This window comes from Urocampus carinirostris, chromosome 11 (assembly GCF_059441175.1).
Source record: "Urocampus carinirostris isolate Australia breed hairy pipefish chromosome 11, RoL_Ucar_1.0, whole genome shotgun sequence".
Classification (NCBI taxonomy): domain Eukaryota; kingdom Metazoa; phylum Chordata; class Actinopteri; order Syngnathiformes; family Syngnathidae; genus Urocampus; species Urocampus carinirostris.
In genome coordinates this window covers 18,201,135-18,223,647 of record NC_142359.1, presented here as the reverse complement: position 1 = coordinate 18,223,647, position 22,513 = coordinate 18,201,135, and the positions used below count along the sequence as shown (strand labels likewise).

Genomic DNA, 22,513 nt, shown 5'->3' with positions numbered 1-22,513 from the left:
CTATAAAGATAAATAAAGTGAGGTTTAACTTACTTTTCGAAGATGGGCTTCAAGAGTAGGGCGCCTTCCTCCTCCGTGGTAAAAAGTGGCCGAAAAAAAGCGTTCTGACCATTTTCTCAACTGCATCAAGCTTTCTTATTCCACTTTTATTTCAACAGAAACGGCTCACCTCTTCTTTACACTTTACACCAACCATAATGAATGGATGCCCGAGAAATAAAACAATAAAAATGTCAAAGTGCGCTAGAGATTCAGTGCGTATGTTTACACACGAACTAGGAAGAGGAAGCCGGATTTCCTCTTCGTGGTGGATGCTGGGTGAGCTCTCACTGTGCCACACGCCGGTAGCGGCAGAAAGAAGCACTAGAGTACTGTCCCGTACAGTACTCGAAAAAAGGGGCACACAATAGAAAATCTAACTTACAGCAATGTCCGGATATTTTTCAACCTCCCCAAAAAAATTTTCGTATCTACCATTTTTCGTAAGTCGAATGGTCGTAAGTAGTGGAGTGTCTGTATCAGCTCCTGTCTTGTGGCCAGTTTACCCTAAGGTACAATGTCCTCTTTCATTTAACCAATAATGACTGAAACAATTTTTAATCTGCAGATTAGCACATTAGCCTTTCATAATGGGTGCTTCTTAGCTTCTGAACAACATTTTTCATTTTGGATATGGTTTACAATAATTCGCCTTCAGTCTATGGATGTGATCTTACACACAGTGTGTATGCGGTTTCAGTTTTCAAGCACATATAGAGTGAATCAAAATTAAATTTGTTTTTGAGAAAAGCTTTCAGGAGAAAGGTTATTTCGGAATTTAAGGATTTAAAAATTCTATTTTTATTGACCCTTTGTACACACATGACCTACACGTGATGACACCATGACAGATGGCAGCAAACCGTAGCACCTCATTTTGGCAAAGTTAAGACACAATTGTTAGCTGTCTATGCTAATATGTTTTATCCAGGATGTCATCTAATCTCAAATCGACTGTAACCGAAAGCGGCTCAAATTGTTTATCATTTTTAATTTCAGGTACAATAGCTACATTGTAGCCATTGTACAGTGTATTTGGTGTCACTCATTGTGGCTAATTTCCACACCACTGCAGAATCTGCCAAATTGGGCTTAGAACCTTTCCTGTTTGTGCAGCAAAAAATCACGTAAAAGGTTGAGGTTATATTTTTCTGTCATGGTTATTAGTATTTGCCTATTCAACTGGCATGCATTTAAGTACTAATGCCGTACGTCATGGCTCTCATTTTGCCGGGAAAGGCTACGTGACATCATTAGGGGGTCAATAAAAGAGATGCATTTAGTGTGACATATCTAATAGCAGCTAGATTTTAGAAACAAATGTTAGATCCAGTAAACCCTATTTTACAAAGCACAGGAATTGCCTGGTGTGGGGTCTGCATTGAAATTGTCTTTTTTGTCATTGATAACAACGGAGTGAACATTGTTTGCGGCAAGATTGGACGGATCAATCCAGGTCAAACGCTTAATAAAGATTTTAAAGAGAAAAATTAGGTAAAAGAATGTCACTATAAATTGGCAAAAACTTGGAGTCTGGCATGAGTTGTAATGATGATGCTATGAAAATTGGTGCATTATAACACTAGTGCAATGAAAAATATTGACATTACCTTTAGCAGCAACAGAAATTCTCAACTGGCAATATTTTTCAGTTTTGTGTGCTTCTGTAATGAAGTGATGGCCCTGGTGAAAAAACTGTCTATGTGCCTGTTATTCCTCGTAATGTTCCGGTCTGGAGCCTTCGCTCTGAAAACGCTGGTCTACTAGTGATCCCAAGAGCCAAGAAGAGTTCTGCAGGTTCGAGAGCGTTCTCCATTCAGGCCCCGGTGCTGTGGAATGCTCTTCCCCCTGAGATTTGATCTGCAACCTCAGTGGAAATGTTTAAATCTAAGCTTAAAACACACTTCTACTCTATAACATATGAATAACCTATACTTTATGTTGATAATATGTGTATCATTTGCCCTCATGTAGGTTAATAGTCTGTAGTAATAGTTTGCAATAGTCTTTGAACTGTGCAACCCTTTTGTGATTAAGGGCTATACAAATAAACATGACTTGTCTTGTAATAAAGGACCTGTAGTGCGTACCAGAGGCTAAAAGGTCTAAGAGATAAAGGCCAGGGTGATAATATTCCTTTATAATGTTAATTGCTCTGCTGCTGTCAATTTTGGCTGAATTTGTCTTTAATGTGTGTTTTTTTACTGTAATGAGTTTGAATTTAATACAGCATTTTGAATTACCATTGTAATGTATGAAAGGTGGTATATATATATAGAAGAAATTGTGTCTAATCCAGTGTCATGGAGGCTTTTTGTATTAACCGTCCTTTGAGACAGTTTGTGATTAAGGGCTATACAAATAAATTTAAGGAAACTGCAATGACGCATGACTCAAAGAATAGCCTCTTCTTTGTTCTTCTGCCTGTATTCGATAGGAATCAATGATATCATACTTCTTCCATTCTGCTCAGACGGAAGACGTTTGTGTGTGCGTGCGAATGTGTGTTTCTTTGCACAACTGATCTCATCCACATAGCCGCATAACTGTGCACAACGGTATGTGACTGCCACAACAAGGGGACAAAGAGAGGAAAAGGGCCTGTAAACGGCGCTAGTGTGCGACCCCTTTTTTCACTCCCCTAACTTACAAGCTTAAACTGTTTGGTGCCACTTGGTCTGTGAAGCGGCTGGCTTGCATGTTCTGTGTTATGCCTCATTGGGCAGGTGGGGATCTCATTTCCTGTTCCGTTCACTCTTGTTTTCTCATATCTTCCTCCTTGTTTTGTGTATGTTTGTCCCGAAACACAGCGAATCAAATGGAAATGAAATTGTTTTTAAGTCCTTTCTCTATTTCCTTGTAGTGACTTGCCCATGCAGTGGGGCCAGCTGTGCCGGCCAAACTCATCCACTGATCGGAGCAGTTCCCTCGGCTCCATGGAAAGCTTGGACACAGCAGCAGCCACTACGCAGCCTTACTCCCATTCGCACAACTCACCCGAAGACCCGGCCCTCTTCACTAGCAAGAGGGACTCTGCCTACAGTTCTTTCTCCGCTAGCTCAAACATGTCTGACTACGCCACATTGCCAATAAGGCCTGCTGAAGTGTGCTCAATGGACAGCTTCCTTGAAAGTCTGGGGCCGACTTGCACCAGCTCTGCTGCTGTTGACCCAAGTTTATCCAATGCCGCCCACGCTGAGGCACACCATGTCAACTTCAAGTTCAGGTCGTTGACCAGACCTAGGCCAAAGCCTGTGGAGGCCAAAGAGAGGCCCTCCTCCTTTTCTTATGAGGAGGACCAAAGGGTAGAGGACTATGATATGATAGAAAATGGAGAATGCAGAAAGAAAGAAAGGATCCATGCTGCTCAGTCTCCAAACAGAAGGGATAGTTTTAAGAATAAACAAAGCTACCAACATCTTTCAAAAGAACGGTGTGCTTCTGCTCCGACAGACATTTCCTATGACAAAAACGTTCTTTCTCACAACGATTTTCTCAGGGTAGAAACTGTTAACCAAACTGGACATTTAGAATGCTTCTTTACCAAAAATCCACAGGAAGAATATGTATCTGATTTGGGAGACGGCCCAACTTCAACCACACATCGACTTTCTTTGTCTACTGCAGGAACTTCTTCATCACCGCTACATCACTCCCTCGAGGTTCACGACCAGCCTGAAATCAATAACTCCAGTTCTGCAAATCTTCCTTTGCAAAATTACCCTGATAACACAACACAGTGTTTGGCTCTGCTCAATAGCAAAAACTCCTCCCCAGAACCTTACAGTCCTTCTTTCAGCCAGTGGTCTTCCTTACCTACTGGCCAAGCTGGGAGTAAAGAGACGGAAAATTACCGTTGCCTTAAGCCACCCAAAATCTGGAGTGAAAGCTCCCACTCCACCACTGAATCTCTGTCACTGGAGGAAGGAAATGGAGTCATGCAGCATCACCACCCTTGGGGCCGTTCTGTAAGTGTACCTGAGGATACAGCCGGGTCATCAACAAAGGGCGGGTCAGAAATCCATGGAGATTTTGAGCCTCTTAGCACAGCTGCGAGTGTGGACACTTTATTGGTGGAGCAAGTGGTGGACGGAAATGGCAGAACTGAAGGCAGATTCAAGGACCATGTTGCCGTTGGGGCCGCTGCGAAAAAATCAAACGCATCGAGAAACCAACGGCGAAACCGCCGCCGTAGCGAACGTTTTGCGACCAATCTCCGAAACGAGATCCAGAGGAAAAAGGCCCAACTTCAAAGGAGCAGCGTACCTGGAGCATTGCTCACTTGTGAGGAAAAGGTCCTGGAGGAAGACCTTCACAAGGAGTATGAAGACACAGACGTTCAAGCTAAAGATCGAGAAAGCACAATTATACTTGCCTCAACTCTTGGGTCCACCGATCAGAGTAATGCACCGAATGAGAAAATAATCACTTCTATTCAAGAAAACTGTGATCATTTACCATCCACATCCAAATCCGTTCAAATTGTGGACGCGGCCATTCCAAAATTTGGTGTCGGTGTCCGAGTTGTGGAGGAGCCAGCTCCAGCTGGCAAAGCTCGCCGCTGGCGATGGACTCCTGAGCACAAGCTCCAACCAGAACCAGAATCAAGCCAACTATCTAGCATTATTGGAGAGAGTGTATTGGGAGTTACCCATTCGAAGCATGGAGTTTGTGCCTTCACCTCCGCTTTGGCACCATCCTCCGAACGCTCTGGTTCTTGTTCCCGAATAGAGGAGTCTGATATCCTTCCATTTGCAGAGAGGAAGAAGTTCTTTGAGGAGACAAGCAAGACCCTTGCTGGACCAAGGATATCCGAACCTCCTAGGCGTGTGGCCCAGGAAGGGGAACAAAGGAGGTCCTCTTTTCAGGGGCAGGTTCATCAGGAAAAGCCAAACATAGAGGAATACAGAAGATCAAAAGTAGGTGCCAGCCGTGATGGACAAAAGGAGAACGAGCACATTAGAGGATGGGATCAGAATGCTAGGGAAAGAAAGGGGGATGATATGTTAGAAGACCTACAGGAAAAGGAAAGACAGAAAAGGGAAGTGGAAATAGAGAGGGAAATGGAGCGACATGATAGGGTGAGACAGTGGGAATGTGAGCGAAAGATGGAGTCAGAGAGGACGATCGAGCTAGAGCGTCTCCAACGCGGGCGAGAGGAAGAGATTGTAAGGGAAAGAAATGAGTTGTACAGCAGTTCTCTTCTGCAAGGCAGGAATCCTGAAGGACACTTCCATCCCATTTACAACAGCCAATCGCAGGCATCTGCATTTTACCCGCTCAACCAGCCTTCCCAGCCAAACTTGTACCAGGGATTCACAGCAGGAAGCAACACCCCATCTCAGGTAAGATGACCCTGATACATTAGTGGGCTTTTTGGTTTGCCGGCTTAGCGTTCAGTTGGACTTGTGGAATCTTCTTGACTTTTGAAACAAAGCAAATACGGCAACATAGTTTGAAAACATTCTGAAACCCCACCTTGCATTTTTATGCTGAAATCTGTATATATCCTTACAGTATCCTGCCCATCAACATGAAATGGGCAGACTGAACAGGAAATACAGCCTGAATGAGAGGTGAGACACTTCCTTTGTGTAGATGCTATGTTAACTAATTGGTTACTAAGTGATTAACAGCAGAATTTGGGTGGGTGGTCGCCGTTTAGGAGTTCGCCAGGGAATTCACTCAGTCATGCTTCGCTATCGCGTGGTTGGAGAAACCTTGTGCAAAAAGCAATTTGGATAATTTCTTGATAGGCTGATCTTAGAAATCAAATTACCGGTACTAATATTTTCTCATTTGAAATAATTCACACACCAGGAAGTATGTTTTATGGATTTAGGCCTTGGTCAAGTTGGGGTATACAAAAGTGCAGTTTATCTAATGCTGAGTCTTTAGTGTTACCACATAAATTGCTTTACTTTCATTGTTCATTGCCATTGTTAGCCAGTGTGCCACAGGAAATATAACAATTTCATTTATTTGCCAATTATTCACAAAATGAGTGCTGTTATTGGGTATCAATGCTGTCTTCCTGTGATCGGCAGAGTAACTAATTGTCTCTCAGATCAGTTGGTGGCAGCAGTAGATTGTTAAAGGTCTGCTGGCAAACAATTTTCCTCATTTTAAGTTTTCAATTTTCTTATTTTACTTGAAAACATTTTTAAAAAATTTTGCGAGGGTCATTAGCACATGAGAATGAAATACCCAAATTGTAAGACTGAGTGCAGATAGAGACTCAAATCCTGAAATGGTGTTACTTACAGCCCAAATATATAATTTTGTGCATGTACTGGATATTGTTTGAAAAAAAAGTACCTCAAGATGCAAAGAATCCAAGGAAAAAAAAAGAAAAAAACACCGGAGACTGGAACTTGAAAAGCAGCTGTTCAAGTCATCCTCTTGTTCCTTTTTGCAGAAAAAAATTCTGGGTCAACTAAACCAGAAGTGCTGAATCAGCTTATTTTTGGCATTTCTCAAATCTTTCACTGCCTGCGAAAGATGATGGTCTTATCAAAACTCCCGCCGTCTTTTCTTGGGTGGACGGACACAAACAAATAATTATAAATAAATAAAATACTTTGCTTGTGAGTGATGGAAATGATTTACCCGTACCACGACCACCATGAATGATAATTTCCTCTTCAAGACGCATTGGATGGGGATAACTGACTAAATATTGTCATCTCAGGCTATGTTCCAAACTGACTTGATAATTTAAACTTCAAAATATTATAACTGGATCTGTAAGTTTTATTTCCTACGCTTGAGAAACTCTGGTTTAATGTACTTGTGTTTTTCACATAACAGAGACTACACTACCCGGAGACGGGAGGCCCCGCTTTCAGAGGGTGTCAATCTGCATTACCGGCCTCCACACCAGGGGTCCTGCAATGGACATGCCTTAGCCCCCCTCTCGCAGCGGGGGCGCATCATGTCTGAAAATGATCTCCACACCGGTCAGCACATGTCGCATTCTACCAGTGCCGGCCAGCTGCTGAGCCAAGTGGAGGACTTGGCAGAAGACTTGTTGACCCAGAAGAAGAAAAAACCTCCCCCGAGGCCACCACCACCAAAATGGGAGCAATTTCACCGCAGGCGATCATCCCAGCACACGCTGTTTGCTCCCTCGCATACTCATTTGTCGCTGGAACACAACCCTGCTGCTTATTCTACCGCTGAGCCGTCAAGGCAGAGGTCCTACAGCCTCCCGCCTCAGAGGCAAGAAGTGACGGAGAGCTGCCTGCACTGCAGCTGCCACCAGCCTCTGACTCAAGAAAATGCCATCCCCCATGATCAGTTCCCAGGGTTCTCCGTTTCTATCGGCCCGCCCAGTCCCATGTTCTCCAAGCGGGCCTTCAGACCCCTAGTACGGACATTCGAACAGCCGCAATCTGGACCTGTAGCTGAGTGGAGAGCTTCGCCCAGACCTCAAAATGACAATACTCTTCCACCTGCCATGGCAAACGGACAACTCGGTGGAGTTTTATATGAGCAGCAAATGATTGTGGGCTCACATATCCAACGCACTCATCCGCAGAATATATTTGAAACTGGAACTGAGTCTGAGAGGACCCTAAGCCAGAGCTCTTGTCAAAGCCTGGAGGCGGAACTGGATGTTCCTAGAGAAACGGACATAGATGATTTTCAGGTAGGGCTGCAACTAACGTCTATTCAAATAAGTCGACTGGTTACACACTGTTGACACAATTAGACTAATAAGCGGATAATTCTTATTTTTTTCTTAAATTTAGCATTAGATTGATGTATTTATGTAGCAAATAATAATAAAAATAAGAAAAACAGGTGCAGTGGAAAAAAAACACATTTTATTGAACATACTGCAGGTTTGTGCAAATTTAAATACAAATGCCTTAGCTAAAATCAATTGGGCACAGTGCTTAGTCGGTGAAGACATAAATCTATTAAAATACCTCTGAATTTTTCAAGGACAGGCAAATAAATATCACGTTAAAATCCAGTAAACTTTTTATCAATGTCAACCAAAAACAGGCTGATTAGAACAGAAAATGAAACCGTTTTAATCACTGATAAATGTCATTTCTATTGTATAAATACCTGCCATTTTTTCTTCTGACTGAATGCATTTCATTTCAAATATGTTTGTCAAACACAGTCTGGCATAACGCTCCAGTTCTTGTTTAGAGTGAAACGTATGCGTATGAAATGTACAATCATGTCATCAAAACCGTATCGACCCTGTGACAAATGTTACCCAACCACGTGACGACACCATGCTGGACGGCAGTAGGCGGAAGTAAACAGTGAACTAGGGCAGTAAACGTTACACAACAACAACAAAAACAGATATACTAATCAACACCATTGGCAATGACTAGTCCAACGAATATTGTGCAGCTGTCAGATGAGGTGGCTCACCTTGTCTGAAATTGCGTAAAGCGCTAACAGAGGATAACATTAGCAATGTTAGCTACTAGCGATGCTGTCCTCCCTCTAACTTATTGACACATCTAAACAAATCATCTACTCTGCTTAACTTCAGTCCACACCATCTTCAACACTATATTGTAAATGGAGTACCACTCTACACCAGTGCTGATCTTAAACCGCATCAAATTTCTGATTCTTACCAGTTCTTCGTAGCTGGTACGCGTTACTGTGCTTTGTTTTGACGACAAATTAATCCCCGGCGTTCCCTTTGCGCCAACATTACTAAAACGGCTTTTGCAACTTGTATAGAAATCACTTTTGAGCATGTTGAAAATATTTATTTAGGAGGAATGACGTTTTTCTTCCGAACGTTGGTGTCTCATTTCATCCATTGATAATTTGGAAGTTCATTTTGGCATAATCAGGGTTGGGTAGGGTTACTCTAACTTGATTACTTTCAATTACTTTTGGATTACTCCAATACCAAATATGCTAATAAAAGACAAAAAAAACTAAATATGAATACAATTATGACTCACAACACGTGGTAAGCTTTCTCTCCTGGCTTTGATCTATTTGATCTCCGGCAAAACTAACATGAAATGCGACAGAAACAAAATGAAAATAGATCCAAACAGCTTGCCAACATCATTTTTGCCGTTCCATGTATTCCGTTACTCCCCAAGCCTGAACAAAATTTAGTCATTTTTTTCATTTTTAGTTTCTTTTGTATTTTATTAGCATCTTTGGTGTTTGAGTAATCCAAAAGTAATTGAAAGTAATCAAGTTAAATAATAATAATAATAATAATTTACTTGTATTGTCATTCTTTGTAACAATGCACACAGAACGAAATGTCGATACACCTGACCCGTACAGTTAAACTGTAGCGAGCCGATGCAGCCGCAGCCAAACAGGGCGCAGCCATTTTAGTCATTAGGTGAGCAAACCCCCCATTCCACCCCTTAATGCTGAGCGCCAAGCAGGGAGGCAATGAGTACCAATGTTGTAAGTCTTAGGTATGACTCGGCCGAGGCTCGAACCAGCGACCTCCCAGTCTCAAAAGTAAACCTACCCAACCCTGGGCATAATAAGCTTTATGGTAGGTAGAGCACATTACAGTTTTCGTTACATGTGACATTTAGAAGATACTGTTTTCTGAATCCCTGGCTAATCCCAAAAGTAGTAAGTAATGGCAACGATAAGACGCTAACATAGCTAGTTAGCCATAGCTAACTTATTTTTTCGAGTGTCTTAGACGTGCCTCGGACCTACTTAACATACAATTGCTTGGAAATACATCGAACGTACTTTGTAAAATGTTCGCTGCAAATCCTGGAAAACTTCAGTGCGGCCACAACTCGAGTCATTTTGGTCTATTTGCAGATAAACATCGCCGTCTTCTGTCTTCATCAAAAGAGATACAAATCTAAATCGGGCTAACAACCTTGCGCCACAATAAATCACCATCGTAACCACTGTTGGTTATATTCTTCTGTCATCATTATTGATATTTGTTTCAACTTAAATCATAATTCTCGGGCTGACGGCGAGGGCTTCTCTGCTGTCATTCTTTTGGGGAAGGCAACGTGACGTCACATGCAAAGGGTCAATTGTCTTGAATCATACTTGAATTGTACAGAGGAGAGTTAGACTATATTTCGTTTAACTGTAAGACGTGCTCTTTAAATGTTCGTGTGCCAACCATCTACCGCCATGATACGCAAGGTCTCTCTTTTCAAACATTGCCAGTAGTCTTTTGATTGGCCTATCCAGGGTAAAATGCTCCCAAACTTTTGAAGTTTTGGTAGTTGATGTTAGACCGTCATTTCTGGATTTTTATGTTACTGCTCGAGACCGAGACACTTTTGACCATTGCGCATGAGCGGGTCTCACCTGAGATTATATTCATGTATAGATGTCTCTCTGTTCAAAAAATGTGTCTGGCATTAATAGTCACAGTGAAATTCACTTTTGACAAATTTTTACTATCGATTTTTGTCGATGTCGACTAATCTTTGGAGGCCTACTTTCAGGACGACGACCACCGGCTTCTGGCAGAAGAGGAGCTACTCACCAGCGAGGTTCCTTGCTTCGCATTGCCGGCCACTGTCCTGGAGACAGACATAGACACCTTACCCGAGCCACTGGTCGATCCAGTGGACGTCGCCCGTGATGAGTGCAGCTCCTTGGAGGATCTGGAGAGCAACAGCGCGGGACTCAGCTTGGACAAGATTTTTCCTCACAGCAGCGAGGGCGGGTCAGGCACGGAGAGCTGGAGAGGTCTCATCCATCAGCACAACACCCATAGTTTGGAGAGGTCATCAGAGTCTATTTTGTTGTTACTCTTACTTGAAGGACTCTTTGCAACAATCTCAATGTCCTCACTTGGCAGGCAGTCCGGCACAAGCTCCAGCTGCTCTTCATATTATTACAGCACGTCGGCGGCCAAGGCTCAGCTCTTGTCCCAGATGAAGGACTTGAACGACAAAGAGCAAGAAGATGACGACGAGCTTACTTACAAGGTCTGATACTGCCGTTTCCTACGACTACTAGGGCTGCAACTTAAGTCGACTAATCACCAACTATTGAAACGATTGGTTGGATCATCAAATAATTGTTATTTTTTTGCTCAAATTTAGCATGAAGTTGAATTATGTGGCAGACGATAATACGCACAAAGTTCAATGAGAAATACATTTAAAATCTCAAATAAAAATGGAAACAAAGACAAGTAGGTACTGTGCTTAGTCAGAAGAGACATCAATCCATGAATAAACGTCTGTCCATTTTTAGGGACGGGCAAATAAGTAAAACATGTAAATATTATACATTGTAAGAATGTGGTACCATTAAAACTAAAAACAGAAACCTGTGACAAATAAACTTTTTTCATCAATTTGAAATCTAATAGTTTTAACAACTGACCTTTGTTCTTTGGACAGCATGTATTTAATTTCTAATATGTTTGTCAGGCATTGTGTGGCATATCGTTTAATCTTTCTTTTTTTTAAGGAAATACGCGTGTAAAAGGTACAATGCATGTTAGGAAAACCGTATTGGTTTGAATGTTACTTGAAGCTTACCGAGGCGAGTTAGACTTCGTTTCAGTCAATGATTTGACGTGGTTTCTCTTTAAATGTTCGTGCATCGCCCAAGTACTACTGTGATACGCAAGGTCTAAACTAAACTTTGCAAACGTTGCAAGTAGTCTCCCCCTACTAAAAGGCTCCAAAACTTTATAGATTTTTGTGTACGTACTTGATGTTGACACCGTCATTTCTGCTCAACACAGAGAGGCTATTACGCACAAGAGACTCAGCAGAGATCATATCTATGTAAGATGTCTCACTCGGTTTGAAAAACAGCCTAGCTAACACTAGTCGACAATCACATTCGTTGTCTATTATTTCTATTATTAATTTTTGCCAACAATGTCAACTAATCGTTTCAGCCATACTCGTCTTACCCTCTTTTACCCCTTTCGATGTTTTTCCTGTGCACAGAGACAACTAATGGAGAGTCTGCGCAAGAAACTGGGGGTACTGAGAGAAGCCCAGCGAGGGCTTCAGGATGACATCCGGGCAAACGCTCAGCTGGGGGCGGAGGTGGAGAGCATTGTGGTGTCCGTGTGCAAGCCAAACGAGGTGGATAAATTCCGAATGTTCATCGGGGACCTGGATAAAGTGGTCAGCCTGCTACTGTCACTGTCGGGGCGTCTCCTGAGGGTGGAGACCGCGCTGGACTTGCTCAACCCTGAGACTGATGATGAAGATGAGAGGGTAACTCGGCAGCAGACCTTTCTTCATGTACAGTAATCCCTTGTTTTTCGCCGGGAATGCGTTAGAAAAATAGTCGAAACCCACAAAGTTGAAAGATTCGTTTATTTGTTAAATACTCGGGAACAAAACCAATTTACATTGAATTTGTTTAGCATGCAAAAGTATTGTACTTTACAAGTAACTTCTGTGCTTATTAGTAAATTATCTTGCCATTTTATTGAGAACTGAGTTGATTAAGGGTGGGGTGCGGGCTTGAAGGGTCCTTGAAAAGTTGAAAGTAAAATACTTTTTCTATTAAGTATGTGTTAACAATGCTCAATTGAGTTCAAAGAGCCTTTATACATTTTATCGCCGCTGTTCCAGGACTCCCAACACATTAGGAAGCAGGAAAGGGGGACGGTTGTGGGTTTAAGAGTGCTTTCATGCTCATCTTTGCAGTGATTTATTTGTGTTGCATGAAAATGCTCATAGTAAGAAAAGTTCTGTTTCAAATACAGCCAACCAAAACACCCAAAAATAGGAAAAAAGCAAGTGTTTATTCCAGTGTATATGCATGTACCAGATGAATGAACTGGTGGAGGCTGTGATCATGACTTTAGGCCCGTTGATGGCAGCAGAGAGTAACAACGTTTCAAGTCATGTCAAGTCATATTTATTTGTGACGCCCTTAATCTCATGGATTTTCAAAGGGGCTACAGAGACCACAGACGATTGCAAACCACAGGCTATTATTACACCATGCTCAGATCTGAAACCTGCAAAATAGAAGAAATCAATAATTTACTATTTTTATTTTTAGAGTTTTTCTTGTAAAAGTGATATAATAAAATAGACAAATTTGTCCGGTATTGCAGATTGGAGTTTATTTTGCTAATTTTTCTAAATTTTAGTAGAAATCATTCAGAAAAGAGAAGAATATTTGTCATACTTTATTACAAATTATGGTATTATATTATTACTTTTCTCTTTATTGTAAAAAAGAAGCAAAACATTTAGAAGAAAAAAGTATGCATATTTAAAAAAATGTTAGGGTTAAAAAATAAAGATAAACAGACAAATTATAATAAATTATAATCATTATGTTGTATTTTTTGTTTACATTTTCAAACACATACAGCTAAAGTAAATACATTTCAAATTTTGTACAGCACGGTTAAGGACACAATCCACTTTACATTATTCTTTGTCGCGATTATGTGCACTTTAGGGAAAACTACATTTACCTTCTGGTTAGCTCCCAAAAAAGTCATAGTTTAACAAAAAAAGCCACATTGGAACATACAAATAAATAAATATAAATTAAATACAAAAAAAAAATCAAAAGCCTCTTTTGTATAAGCAGTGACCTTATAAGAAAGCAAACACATACTGTATGTATCTATCTATATTCATTGGAAAACGCAAAGAATGTGTCCTGTTTTATCTTACAAAAAACATACATTTTTCCATTATCAAACATTTTTGGCTCCAGAGCAAGTTTAATGGGTTAAGAAGTCAAACTTGGCGATAGAAGTCTTCTTCCTCTTCTTTTTCGGTCCGGCCACAGGTGCCTTCGTGTTTTGTTGACATGATGGCTTTTACAGAAACTTGAAAACGAAAAATATTTGTGCACACATAATGTAGATTCATCAAGCTATTTTACGTATGTGTACAACTCAGACCGCTACGTCATTGATGCACAGGCAGACAAGCAGAAAATAGCAAGGGCAACAATTTAGCCAATCAGAATGCAGAACACAATGCACAATTAAGGGTTACCGCGATATTTCAAGGGATTACTGTAAACTCTCTGACTAAAGATGAAATTGAACTCAATGTGGTCCCTTCTCGGCTGATCTTTAGCTCTCCCTGCTGGAGAAAAAACGGCAGCTCATGAGGCAGCTCTCTGAGGCCCAGGACTTGAAAGACCACGTCGACCGCCGGGAGCAAGCCGTCAGCCATGTTCTGGGCCGGTGTCTCTCCCCAGAGCAGCATCGAGATTACAGGTACGACAATGAACCCTGTCGCAACGATGTGAGCCAGGCCTCAAAAGCACATTCAAATTAAGACTTATGTATTATCCGATTAAAGGATCTACCAGAGCAAGCCCATTTAACAAATTTTCACTGATATTTTAAGGTCTGCAGAAAATTGTGTGGTATAATCAATAGCCACATAATAAAAGAGTTAGAAAAAAACACGTACACCAACCTTTGGAAGCGATGAAGCCTTCATATTTTTATGTCATCTCGAGTGCTAGCAAACAAACACTCATCTGAGACACTCCATATCCTTTTTGTCCTCAGGTTTCAAACCTCTCTGAGATTTCCTTCTCCATTGCTAAGTACTGTCCATTTTATTTTCTTCCAAACATGGTGTATCGCAAACGCAAAGACCAAAATTCAGAACACGTTTAAAATCTGTGCGTCCAATTTCCCCATTGATTACCCGTTGGTTTGTAGTTCCTGTATAAGCCAAGTCCCCTCCCTAAGTGCTGCGTATCACTCCCTACTGGTGACACACAACAAAATTTGTGTATTTAAGCTGACCCCCTGATTTCTGTATTTTATGTTATCGTTGTCAATACAGCTTAGATGCAAGTATCTGTGTAAGGGAGAATATCAGTTGGGATAAATTCTTCTACTCTGTATTGAGTTATGTTTTTAAGGGCCATGTAAACATACTTTCACGACGGGAGTGATGTGATGCTGGCGAACTAAGGGTTAAATTTTTGTTCTGAGCGAGGGGGGGTACAGGTGGCGTCTCTAGTAGCAGGTTTATAGAATACATCTATATGTATTTTTGTTTATTGTTATGCTATTTGACACACTTGAATTTTTTTTAATAGTTTTATGTTATAGGTTATTCTTTTGTTTTGTGCACTATTTTTCTATCCGTCCAAAACGTCAAGATTTGAATACAGAGGAGGAAATTCAAAAGGTGTTTTTTAAAAATCCGATTCAAAGATAATTTAAAAAAAAAATGATTTACCGATTCTTCAATCATTAAGATAATCGTTTGTTGCAGCCTTAGTTTAGCGCATACAGTATTTTTGACGAATGAATTCTTGGGCTTGTTAAAAGGTTTTGTTCTTTAAATTCAATGTATTGTGCGGTTTTCAATTGTATCGTATTTGTAAAAAAATGAAAGATTTTACTTCAAGGATATTGCTTATCACAACTTCATTTTGGAACTTAACCACACCACTGTTAAAGGGACAGTGTATGTAACATGTATTGCCTTATAGTGGGGGAAAGGCCCGCAACCCACTGAAAATGCACAACGTTATCGATGCACAGACAGACACAGGCAGAAAAGGGTGGCGTTATTGTTTAGCCTATTGGTGATAGGCTAATAAAAAAAAAAAAAAAACTAGTATTTGTGTTTGTGTTGAGATTCTAGCTATGGAAAACTCACTTCCGATTAATCGACGCCTTGTGTCCTCTGTAGTCACTTCGTGAAGATGAAGGCGGCTCTGCTGGTGGAGCAGAAACAACTGGAAGACAAAATCCGCCTGGGCGAGGAGCAACTTAGGGGGCTCAGAGAGAGTCTGGGGCTGGGCCTCTGTCTGGGATTGGGAATGTCAATGGGATACGGGCACTATTGACTGGATGCCTGAAAAAAAAAACCCTGAAACGGGAACAAATAGCTTGACGTTTCTCAGGATCACACGCAAATTGAAACAGGATGTCCAACTTGCATATCAGTCAAAACCTGCGTGGAATTATTCTTAATGTTACTTGATGAGGTATGCTACACTCGTGTGCGTGATCTCCATACCAAAGAAAGAAGGCCTTACTTTTTTTGTGTTTTGTATTTTTGATAGTGTTTCAACACTATATTGCAGTTTATTGTTTCATTTATGACGCCATCGCGTCATATCACCTTGACAAGTTGTATTTACGGCGTGGAGTTTGACACTCCTCTCACATAAATGTATAGCGGAGCCTACTGTTTATATTGTATGTATATAATGGATTTGAATGTAGCTGGAATAGCCGATAACAAATGCTTAGGAAATGAGCTGCAGTCTCCCAAAATAATGCACATTTTTGCTTTATTTTTTTAACTTTATACTTCATCCTGTTTAAGTTGGCTGGTATTGTATTGTTTTTTTTTTTTGCATTAAAAGCAAAGTGCCACTTGTTGTCCTCTTGTCATCATTAATAAAACTTAGTCCATGTTACTTTTTAAAAATTATATGAGTGCTGTGCTGTTTGTTTGGTCTAAAGCAGGAGTGTCAAACTCATTTTAACTCGGGGGACACACGATAGAACAAACATTCTTTCGGGGGCCGAACTAGTAGATTACAGAGAAGGAAAAAAAGGAGAGAAAGAAATGAAAGAGGGAGAGCATAAGAAACAAAAGAGACAAAAAGAGAAAGTGAGAGAAAGAGAAAGAAAGAAATCCAAAGAGAAATAGAAGGCGAGAAAGAGAGAAGGGGAGAAAGAGACCAAAAAGAGAGAGAAAAGGAAAAAAGGAAGAGAGAGCAAAAGGTAAAAAGACACAGAGAACCAAAGAAAGAAAAAGAGAGGGATGGAGTGAGAGAAAAGGGAAAGGAGAGAGAGAGAAATAAAAGTACAGTACAATTTTTTTGTTCAATATGAGCACCATTAGTCACACAACACACATCAAGCTGACAGTCAAATTATCATCAAACACATCCTAGCATTGCATTGTAAATGGTTGCAACAGCTTCTATTATTCGTTCCTTCGGCTCTTCATTGTCTTGGAATAGGGGGCAAAGTAGACCAAACATTTTACAAATCCCCACAAAAAGATCGCATGGTGTGATGTCTGTTGTGGTCAGAAACTGTCTAAACCTAAGGCTTAAGAATGATGGGACGCTGTATCATCTTATGTGGCCTGCAAGAGCTTAAAATGAGATGGCACAACATTCATTTGGACAGGTAACTTAAAATTAGTTTTATCTGGTTATATCAGTATCAGAAATATTTTATTAACACTCCACTTATTGAAACATGGATATTTTGTTTGTTTGTTTGTAAATGATTCAAATTGAATCTTTTCTTCCGGCGCCGTCACGAATGGCAGCCACTCCAGCAGCTCCCGTGTTATTTTCGATTGTTCTCGATTGTTCTCAGCTCAGGGATGCTGCTGGAAATGTGAATTTCCCTTCGGGGATGAACAAAGTATCTATCTATCTATCTATCTATCTAAAATGTCTGAGTGTCCAAAAGTAAACCTGTTACATTGCTTGGATCAAAAACTACATTTCCCTTAATGCCAAGCGACTATGATCCCCCTGAATTGACGGCTCAGCGCCACTACACGGCAGTATTTCCATATATATGCCAATGAGTGGAATTTAGGCATAAATGATCTAAAAAATGTCCAAGATTTTCTTCTTTTCATGTTTAGTCAATAACAATATATATGTGTAGCAACCTTCTACCATGGTAACTGTAATGTGTGTAACTTGAATAAAGTATCCGCGATAAAGTAATCTTTGAGGTAGAAATATTTTTTTCAATCAATATACAACTAAATACAACACATCGAAGCCAAAGAACAAACCCATTTAGAAGACTAAGCATTTTTTTAATAAAAGAACAATATTTATATTTATGAATACCTACTACCGTACTCCTTTTTCATATCAAGGAGGCTATACTTCAGATAGCCACAGGGGGCGCTCAACAACGGTTGACTTCCTTGTTTCAGTAATTTAACTCCTGATTAACGGTTAAATTTGAAAGCCCAGGGTTGGTTAGGGTTACTTTAACTGGATTACTTTTCAATTACTTTTGGATTACTCCAATACCAAATATGCTAATAAAAGACAAAAGAAACTAAATATGAATAAAATGACAAAATTTTGTGCAGGCTTCGGGAGTAACGGAATAAATGGAACGGCAAAAATGATGTTGGCAAGCTGTTTGGATTTATTTTCATTTTGTTTCTGTCGCATTTTATGTTAGTTTTGCCGGAGATCAAAGAGATCAAAGCCAGGAGAGAAAGCTTACCACGTGTTGTGAGTCATAATTTTATCATTATTTAGTTTCTTTTGTCTTTTATTAGCATATTTGGTATTGGAGTAAACCAAAAGTAATCAAGTTAAAGTAACCCAACCCAACCCTGTATATAAATACACATAGACTTTTGATTGAGATTTCTTCTGGAAGCAAGATGACTCAAACAGATGTATTCAATCAAAATTAAATGTTCGAGAAAGATGTTTTGATACGCTTACAAACTGCAGATTTTTTTTCCTTGCCCTCGTGTAGGTTTTAGATCAGGGGATGGTGTCACCATACTCGGTGCAGCCCTATGAGACTCCTTGTAATTAAGGGCTATACAAATAAACAGGACTTATTTTACATAAATGGTGAAAGTAAGAAAAAGACCTGCCTTAAACACGGTTGAAACGCCAATCAAAACCTTAAGAAAGATGAAAAAAGTTTATTCGAGCGGGTCCAAGAAATGCACTAACTTGGACACGCATGAGCTGTACGAGGCTGCAATTGTGACTTTAAGCCAGTAGGTGGCAGCAGAGCGTAACAAAGTTCCAAATTCTGTATAGCTCTTTAATTATAATAACAATTTGAATTAAAATGTGTAGAAGAATTGCAAGTACACATTTCATAATGACACCTTATTTTAAATATTAAGAGCTACATTAAATAACTGACCTTATTTTACACACTCTTTTATTTCAAAGGGTAGTTTTATTCATTTAATAGTGAAATATGGTACTCTTGGGCGTTCCTAGTTCCTCGTTTTAAGAATACATATATATATATATATATATATATATATATATATATATATATATATATATATATATATATATATATATATATATATATATATATATATATATATATACAATATATGGCATTTGGTACATTTTGTGATTAAGGCCTATACAAATAAATGTGATTTGACATGACTACCGTAAATTCCGGACTATAGAGTGCACCTGATTATAAGCAGCACCCACCACATTTTAGGGGGAAAACCGATTTTGTACATACACAAGCTGCACCTGTATATAAGCCGCATGCGGCCCACATTAAATAATTGTATCACAAACACAAAATTGATCCAAACCCGACTTCAAGTTCCGCGGTTGAAACTAAATCTCCTTCATTGAAGTGCACAGTCCAATAATCACAGCCGGCAAAATGAACGGAAAATGATACCGGTACTTAAGGTTTAATGCAGACCTGCAGAGTCCGGGTAACCGTTGAAAATAATCCAAGGAAAAAAATCCTATATTTCCAAAGGTAAGGGTGGGAAATACATATATCCACTATTGTCCGCCGCGACAACAAACAGGTCTCACTCACCTTTACCCCACTTCCCGTCAGCCCTCGTTTGCTCCGCCCCTCTTTTTTAATTCGCAAAACATATCAGAATAAGTCTTTCAAATAAATACAAATAAATACATTACAAAAATATACAGTTGCAAATACATATTATACATGGGTTACACATATTTACAAGGAAAGACGGTACACCGAGAGAGTTTTCAAAGCTTTAATAATAATAATAATATAACTTTCATCCCAAACGGTGCCCGTTAATGGTAGCAACACGCTAGCAACACGCTCGCAACACGCTCGCAACATAGTAAACGGGTCAGTTAAAAAAACATACCGTACTTGTAAAAATCACGGTAAACCGTCCTCATCTTCCTCCTAAGAACTGAAGCCATCAAAGTCGTCTTCTTCAGTGTTGGAAAGAAACAGTGTCATGTACACGTCGTCCCACGCTCCCGCAGCCTCACTCGCGCTGTTACTGTCGCTGGTGTGCCCTCCTCTCCGTCACGCAGCAGACCGGCTTTTCGGAACCCGTTGGTGATGGTGGATTTTTTGATGCTGCCCCACGCTGTCAGGATCCACTGGCAGACTTGCGAAAAAGTTGCCTTTCGCATGCGGCCAGTTTTAGTGAAGTTGCAGTCTTCTTTGGCGCATATATTCCACCGGTCTAAATCTTACCTTTTGTACTCGAGCGCCGCTGGCGGCCGTTAGAAAAATTACATAAATTGGCCGCATCACTGAATAAGCCGCAGGGTTAAAAGTTTGGGGGAAAAGTAGCGGCTTATAGTCCGGAATTTACGGTATGTGACTATCATGAATGTAAAATAAAGCATAAAAGGAGATTATTTTAAACGCAAAGGTGCTGTCCAGAATCTGAAACTTCGTTACTCTCTGCCGCCATCTCCTGGCTTAAAGTCATGATGGCAGCCTCAGTCAGTTTATTCATGAGTACATACATTTCTTATACGCGCTGGAATGAACCCATCCCTTTTCATTCGTTTGAGGGTTTGAGTTGGCATTTAGACTGTATTTGAAAAAGGTTTTTTCTTACTTTTACCGTTTTCAAGCTACACTAACAAAAACATGTGACGACAAGCATAAAGTTATAATCATGGATGAAAGAAGATATTTTCCAAGACAGGGGTGGATCCAGATTAATTTTAGTGGGGTGAGGGGTTAGTTAAAGGGGGTTTAACAGATATTTTTTGGGGGGGCATCGAAAAGTTATCAGAAGCAATGAAAATTCTGTCACGACCAGAACTGAATTGGGACCCAGATACGTAACATTACCCACAAGTTTATTGAGATAAAGAGGAAAGGCAGCGCCTGCGATCCGGTTGTCTCTTTAACCTCATAGGAAAGCTGTACTGTATATGACCTTTTCATTTTAGACCGTTGATATTCAAATAATGATGGACTCGTCTCCCTTGTTCAAGGTAAATTACATCAGCTGCAGCATCTGCTTATTATGTAAAACTAGTAGCTGAATAACCGGATCCCAAACGAAGGGCAATTACGTAACAATGTATTGTACAAGAACAGTATTATATACAACCTTGTCAATTTCCATTTCTTAGAATATTTAGTCACAATTATTGCACCCAAAATAAATAATCTTCTGTACTTTTAGCTACTAATTCTCAGCTTTAAACAATAAACATCATATGTTGTTTTTTTTCCATCAGTTTATATCAAAATTACCACAACATTTCAACAATCTTTAGCCTTGGTCTGTGTTAAAATTATATGAAATGTTCTGTGCTTTGATTTAAATTTTAAGTTACAAGAAAATACAACAAAGAGCAGTCCATACATTTAATAGTAAACCTGGTAAAAATGAACAGTAATAATATGGTTACAATATAAGAACATGCATTCAGGGGCACTAGAACAGCGCAGTTGCCTTCATGAGCGTCGGAAATCGGAGTCTCAGTAATTTAAATGTTCAACGAGGGGGGGGGCATGGTATGGCCAATTAGATCTCTGGGGGAGGCAGTAAACCCTTCTCCCCCCCATGACCCCACGGGAGATCCGCCAGTCTTCCAAGCATATCTATCTATCTATCTATCTATCTATCTATCTATCTATCTATCTATCTATCTATCTATCTATCTATCTATCTATCTATCTATCTATCTATCTATCTATCTATCTATCTATCTATCTATCTATCTATCTACCATGGTCATATCCCTCAAGAGGGGTGACTGAACGCAAGACATACACATACAATAACAAAGAAAATAAAAAAGGGAAAAAAAATACACACACAAACATTTTTGGACCATGGCCAACCCAAATGCCCAAACACCCAAACAAGTTAGGCACCCTGGCATCTAAGTTGGTCATGCTTTTGTCTCTCCAGATGAAACGGGACACATGAAAGTGACCATGTCACTCGGGTCAGGGTGACACAACACATTCTTCTGTTCACCAGAAGGGCTCGACAGCTTGACTGGTTTACCCCTGCGGCATCATACAGGTGCCCTGCCCATCCCTTAGAACGCGCCCAAACATCCCACTATCCTTTTACAAAACCTCTCCACTCATTCCTATCACCAACAAGAGCTCGAGCTTCCACTAGATTTAGACCTCTTTCCTGCAGTGCACTTACCACATTATCCATCCACGTCAATCGCGGCCTTCCTCTTGGTCTCCTTCCAAGAAGAAGAAGAAGAAGAAGAAGAAGAAGAAGCATATATATACAACATATATTCACAAACGATGCTAAAAATATTTTTTGCATGTTTGACTTTGAAAAAGCTAACTCACTACACTAAACAAACAAGTGAGAGCTATAATGGAGTTTATTTAGGCACAACACAAAACATGCCCGCCAAACTGTCATACTGCTTTGAAATAAACCAAATGAAATACAAAACAAGAGTTTTAGCAGTGAACATCAGATACAACGACCAGGTTTGGCTTACTCAAGCTGAGAAAATACCGCACAATATTGTCTTTAACATGAAACCAGATACGTCCTATTTTCAATCATCTGTGCAAACAAATATT

At 40.1% G+C, this 22,513-nt stretch overlaps 1 protein-coding gene across 3 annotated transcripts in view; it reads left to right on the top strand.

Moving 5' to 3' along the window:
* Window positions 1-16,354, top strand: part of shroom4 (shroom family member 4) — a 62,469-nt gene extending 46,115 nt beyond the window's left edge. For all 3 annotated transcript variants that reach the window (XM_088348029.1, XM_088348027.1, XM_088348028.1), the window contains 8 exons: window positions 2,903-5,384; window positions 5,557-5,615; window positions 6,850-7,690; window positions 10,488-10,771; window positions 10,847-10,976; window positions 11,958-12,233; window positions 14,076-14,218; window positions 15,663-16,354. In XM_088348029.1, the coding sequence (XP_088204155.1) occupies window positions 2,903-5,384; window positions 5,557-5,615; window positions 6,850-7,690; window positions 10,488-10,771; window positions 10,847-10,976; window positions 11,958-12,233; window positions 14,076-14,218; window positions 15,663-15,819 (4,372 nt within the window). In that variant the 3' untranslated portion in view covers window positions 15,820-16,354. The remainder of the gene's footprint in view (window positions 1-2,902; window positions 5,385-5,556; window positions 5,616-6,849; window positions 7,691-10,487; window positions 10,772-10,846; window positions 10,977-11,957; window positions 12,234-14,075; window positions 14,219-15,662) is intronic.
* Window positions 16,355-22,513: the final 6,159 nt, after the last annotated feature.